The following is a 6,000-nucleotide window of genomic DNA, read 5'->3' as shown; positions in this document are numbered from 1 at the left end:
AAGTAAAATACAGCACAATGTCATCAGTTTCTAATGTATTAAATTGTATAACAGTGCAAAATATTGTTCTTTTGTAGTGGTCTTTCTTGAACTATTTGGGAAAATAAGATATAAAAATAACTAAAAACTTGTTGAAAAATAAACAAGTGATTCAATTATAAATAAAGATTTCTACACATAGAAGTTATCATCAACTTAATGTGCCTTCTTTGGTGTTTGTAATAGAGATCCATCTGGATTCATGAACTTAATTGTAAACATTTCTTCACAAAAAAATAAATCTTTAACATCAATATTTATGGAACATGTCCACCAAAAAAATCTAGCTGTCAACACTGAATATTGCATTGTTGCATTTTTTTCACAGTTTATGAACTTACATTCATATTTTGTTGAAGTATTATTCGATAAATATATTTATAAAGGATTTTTGCTATTTTTAGAATATTTTTTAAAAATCTCACGTACCCCTTGGCATACTTCCAAGTACCCCCAGGGGTACGCCTACCCCCATTTAAGAACCACTGGATTATGGGGTACCGTATTTCCTTGAATTGCCGCAGGGCATATAGTATGCGCCTGCCTTGAATTACTGCCGGGTCAAACACGCTTCCCAAAATAATTAGCGCATGCTTAGTATTACCGCCTGATCAAACTCGTGACGTCACGAATGACACTTCCCCTGTCATCAATTTCAAAATGGAGGAGGCTGATTTCAATACCGGTAATTTGAAATCGCATAAAGGGAAGAAGATTAAGAGCTATTCAGTAGGATTTAAGGTCCAAGCTTACATCACACTAAAATTTATACTGCATGCCTTTGGTAAGTGCCGGAGTGAGAAGAGGTTTTAAAATAATTAGCGCATGCCTACTTTTACCGCATGCCTTTGGTAAGCGCAGGAGTGAGAAGAAGTTTTGAATTAATTAGCGCCCAGGCGGCAATTCAAGGAAATACGGTACTTGAATTAAAAAAAAATTCACACGGGGTACATCACTGAAAAAAGGTTGAGAACCACTGCATTAGACTACTGAATACAGCAACACCAAAGTTTTCCATCTGTGAATAAAAACTGTTTTTAAAAGAAATAAAATAATAAAATGTCAGCAGGAAGAAACACGTATTATATATATAAATCATTTTCCATTTGCCGTCTATAGAAGTAGTGAAACATCCATGGAATAGCCACATGCGACACAGAGGATACCGGATAAAAAATGTCACTCGAAGATAAAAAAAACAATAATACTCATTCATGGGGGGGTTAGAAAACAAGCTTGATTACAGAAGTAGTATTATGTAAAAAAAAATGTATGTAATGATTCACTGATAAAATAATAGAATTAAAAGAAAACATGGTTTTATATGTTGTTAAGTGCCATTGATTGTAAAAACCCCATGTATGAAACACGTAACAGCGTGACCCCCGTGTTGTTGATAAAATGGTATAGTCTTTAAGGTTACCGGAAGTTGTTTCAGCTGCCATGTTTGGTTGCTTTGTTGTAGGCTTCCACTTGGTTTCCTCCAGAATTACTAAGTGTGGAAATGGAGCCGAGCTGGAGTACCTTTCTTTTTCAAGTAAGTTCACTCTTTTTAGGGGTAACGAGGTAAAACCCTCCTGGGGTAAAAAACAAACAAATGCATATACCTTAACTATTGAGTCTTTTGGCGGCAAAAGTCGTTTTTAAAACCGAATAGTGCGAAGAACAGACAACCAAGCAAAACAATGGTAAATGAATTCAGGCTTCCAGCTGTGAGGCTCCGGAATAAAGCTTAAACCAAAAAAAGTATACTCAATGAAATATGTTGGTTTTTTTACAAAGAGAAACAAATGTTGCAGGAAATTGCTCGCGTTTGTGGTTTTTCCCTAAAGTTTTCCAAGTCGACGCCAGGAAAATTAAAAAAAAGCATGCGGGATGATTTTGAAGTGAGCACCGTTACAATCCTCACCACTTCAGCACATTGCGAGACGCTTTCATCGGACGCCCGGTGATGAGGGCATTGTCAAGATTTGTATTTCCCTTGGAGGTATTGCGAGGTTTGGAAAATCTCAGCAGCTGATAACGGTGCTTGGCGGCCAACTTTCCTCCCGCTGCGACTGCAACGTTCACTAGCCAAGTTAGCTAGCCAGCCTCCATCACTCTCCTGCAGCCGAGGTGACTCACCAGACACTAACGTTGCTGCAACTTATTTGCAACTCAAAGGCTCTTCTATTTAACATTTATATGTCTATTTGCTCCAGTGATCGCCGCGGAAAGAAATTTAAAGTATGCACACAACAGCTAACACGAGCTGCGATGATGCTAATTAGGTGCTGGGCGATGTGGTTGAAAAATGTATCAGGATATAAATATATATATATATATTTTTAATTAGGCGATACCGAACATTATTGACATAGTTATGACCTACAGAAAATGTTAATATTTGTATTTAAAATGTAATCTTCATGATCATAATACAGTTAGCTATCAAGTCAGAAATAAAAGGGAATGTAAACATAACAATGGAAAACACTCGTTCAATATGGACAAAATTATAAAATCACAAACACTTAACAATGTTGTAAGCACAATACCAATGGCGCACAATTCGCAAAATGCGCAACCGCATTTAGCAAATTTAATGTCAAATCAAATCAAATGTTTATTGGATTCATCACTATACAGCAGGGGTCACCAACGCGGTGCGCGCGGGCACCAGGTAGCCCGTAAGTACCAGATGAGTCGCCTGTTGGCCTGTTCCAGAAATAGCTCAAAAAGCAGCACTTACCAGTGAGCTGCCTCTTTTATTAAATTGTATTTATTTACTAGCAAGCTGGTCTCGCTTTGCTCGACATTTTTAATTCTAAGAGAGACAAAACTCAAATAGAATTTGAAAATCCAAGAAAATATTTTAAAAACTTTGTCTTCACCTGTTTGAATAAATTAATTTTTTTTTTTTTACTTTGCTTCTTATAACTTTCAGAAAAACAATTTTACAGAAAAAATACAACCTTAAAAATGATTTTAGGATTTTTAAACACATATACCATTTTACCTTTTAAATTCCTTCCTCTTCTTTCCTGACCATTTAAATCAATGTTCAATAAAAAAAATGTATTGTAAAGAATAATAAATACATTTTATTTAAATTCTTCATTTTAGCTTCCGTTTTTTCAATATAGAATATTTGTGAAATATTTCTTCAAACTTCTTATGATTAAAATTCCCAAAAAATATTCTGGCAAATCTAGAAAATCTGTAGAAATGAATTTAAATCATATTTTAAAGTCTTTTGAATTTATTTTAAAAATGTTGTTCTGGAAAATCTAGAAGAAATAATGATTTGTCTTTGTTAGAAATATAGCTTAGTCCAATTTGTTATATATTCTAACAAAGTGCAGATTGGATTTTAACCTATTTAATATATGTAATCAAAATTCGAAAATTATTCTTAATCAGGAAAAATTACGATTGATGTTCCATAAATTATTTTCTTTTTTTCAAAACGATTCGAATTAGCTAGTTTTTCTAGTCATTTTTTCGGTTGAATTTTAAAGAGTCGAAATTGAAGATAAACTATGTTTCAAAATTTAATTTTCATTTTTTTCGTGTTTTCTCCTCTTTTAAACCGTTCAATTAAGTGTTTTTTCATCATTTATTCTCTACAAAAAACCTGCCGTAAAAGGAAAAAAAATGTATGACAAAATGACAGACAGAAATACCCATTTTTTTAAATAAAGTATATAGATTTATTTATTAAAGGTAAATTGAGGAAATTGGCTATTTCTTGCAATTTATTTAAGTGTGTATCAAACTGGTAGCCCTTCACATTAATCAGTACCCAAGAAGTAGCTCTTGGTTTCAAAAAGGTTGGTGACCCCTGTTATACAGTGTACATCCACAACAGAACTACTGACTAAACTTCTACCACAACTTGGTTTACTATTTATAAAATATAATAATGTAGGGTTACCTGGAACTTGAAATAGGCCACCCGGCCTGAATCCACACTTGGTAGTAGTTTAGTAAGTAGTTTAGTCTTGGATGTACACTGTATAGTGATGAATCCAATAAACATTTGATTTAATTTGATTTGACATTAAATTTGCAAAATGTGGTTGCGCGTTTTGCAAATTGCGGGCCATTGGTATTGTGCTTACAACAACAATAACCTCTTCAAATGTAGGTGTAACAAAGAAATGCATAAGAATAGCTTAAATAATCAAATAATTTCAACATTTTTAAAAAGCGTTTTAAGCTAAATTTATTGCGACGTTATGCTTAGTACTTTTAAAACACCCCTAATGGTTGAGGAATTCACATTAGTTGACCTCTGTATGTATGATAGTATTATCGCAGATCTTTAAGATGCAACCTTTTAATCAAATTTGAATATTAGGATGCTGAGACTGATTTGATTTAAAGATTTCTTTTTTATTTATAAATTAAATTGTAAATAGGTATTTGGTGGGTGGATTTTGAAATGTATTGTATTTTGTATGTTATATGATGATGTATATTTTAACTGAGGATCCCTGTCCATAAGCTGTGTGCTTCTAGGGATGATCTTTTTGCAGAACAGACTCTGATATTTACAAAAGAAACAATAATGAAAGACAATACTATGTTTGTCTGTCAATAAAAATATACATAAAGTATAACAAAATAATGTAAAATGTAAACAAAGAGAAAACTTAGAACGTTTTTTTCGCATATTTACTGTCAAGAATTAATGTGGTCTGTACAACATTTAATTTGGTCTGTTATTATTTAAGTATGGAAAGTAATTTATGTTATGCAGTAATTAATATTTAAACATTTTTAGACCAAATTATTATGATAAAGTAGCACATTTGTTGTATTTTGTTAGTTATTTTATTGATACAGTCCTGCACTTTAGTTTCCATCTGTTGTTTCCGTTCATCCGAATAGGGAACCGACAAGGATCAATAGTAAAAGAAGAGCGCGGCAAAGTACTACGGTCCGTTTGAAAAAAGAAAAGAACCCTGCCATAATGTTGAGCTGAATTTTCCTGTCTTATAGACAATTTATTTGCTTTCTGCGTGGCGCAGTGGAAGAGTGGATGTGCGCAACCCAAGGGTCCCTGGTTCAATTCCCACCTAGTACCAACCTCCTCACGTCCGTTGTGTCCTGAGCAAGACACTTAACCTTTGCTCCTGATGGGTGCTGGTTGGCGCCTTGCATGGTAGCTCCCTCCATCAGTGTGTGAATGTGTGTGTGAATGAGTAAATGTGGAAGTAATGTCAAAGCGCTTTGAGTACCTTGAAGGTAGAAAAGCGCTATACAAGTACAACCCATTTATCATTTATCACTCATCTCTTGTTACTTTTCTCACTTCGTGCAGAAAATCAATAGCAAGACAGCTAGATGGCGCAACTAAAAAGATAGTTGATACTGTTATGCAATTGGCTGTTTAACTTGTCCCTCCCGTTGCTCACTGATCACTTCCTGTTTTGCTAGTTTACAGACCGCAAGTACCTTTGTTCATGAATGCAACCCACCATACTTCATTTTATATATATATATATATATATATATATATATATATATATAGTTCCTGTACAATTAACAATGTTAATATATATGAGGATGGTAGATTGATTCACTGATGTGTTGTCATAGTGATTAAGCAGAGCACAAAATATGCTGTGTTGACTACTAGTGCATCTCAGTATATTCAAAGACCTTTTGAAAAGTTTTTATTTCTGCAACTCAATTCAAAAAGTGAAACTTATACATTACAAAATATAATTGCATATAGAACTTGGATAATTCTAGGTTACAGTTAATTAAAAAATAATTCAGGACCTTAGACAATCAAACATTAGAGGCCTACTGAAATGAGATGTTTTTATTTAAACGGGGATAGCAGGTCCATTGTATGTGTCATACTTGATTACTTCGCGATATTGCCATATTTTTGCTGAAAAGATTTACAGTAGTAGAGAACATCGACTATAAAGTTCGCATCTTTTGGTCGCTAATAAAAAAGCCTTG

The 6,000-nt window shown here is 33.6% G+C and overlaps 1 protein-coding gene across 2 annotated transcripts in view; it reads left to right on the top strand.

Annotated features, from left to right (window-relative positions):
• The first annotated feature begins 1,450 nt into the window (after positions 1-1,450).
• The window catches only part of LOC133551264 (vascular endothelial zinc finger 1-like), a 53,285-nt gene continuing 48,735 nt past the window's right edge, over positions 1,451-6,000 (top strand). For both annotated transcript variants that reach the window (XM_061897782.1, XM_061897781.1), the window contains exon 1: positions 1,451-1,576. In XM_061897782.1, coding sequence (XP_061753766.1) covers positions 1,544-1,576 — 33 coding nt within the window. In that variant the 5' untranslated portion in view covers positions 1,451-1,543. The remainder of the gene's footprint in view (positions 1,577-6,000) is intronic.

This window comes from Nerophis ophidion, linkage group LG04 (assembly GCF_033978795.1).
Source record: "Nerophis ophidion isolate RoL-2023_Sa linkage group LG04, RoL_Noph_v1.0, whole genome shotgun sequence".
Taxonomy (NCBI): Eukaryota; Metazoa; Chordata; class Actinopteri; order Syngnathiformes; family Syngnathidae; genus Nerophis; species Nerophis ophidion.
The sequence above is the reverse complement of the archived record's forward strand: the minus strand, read 5'-3'. Positions and strand labels throughout refer to the sequence as shown.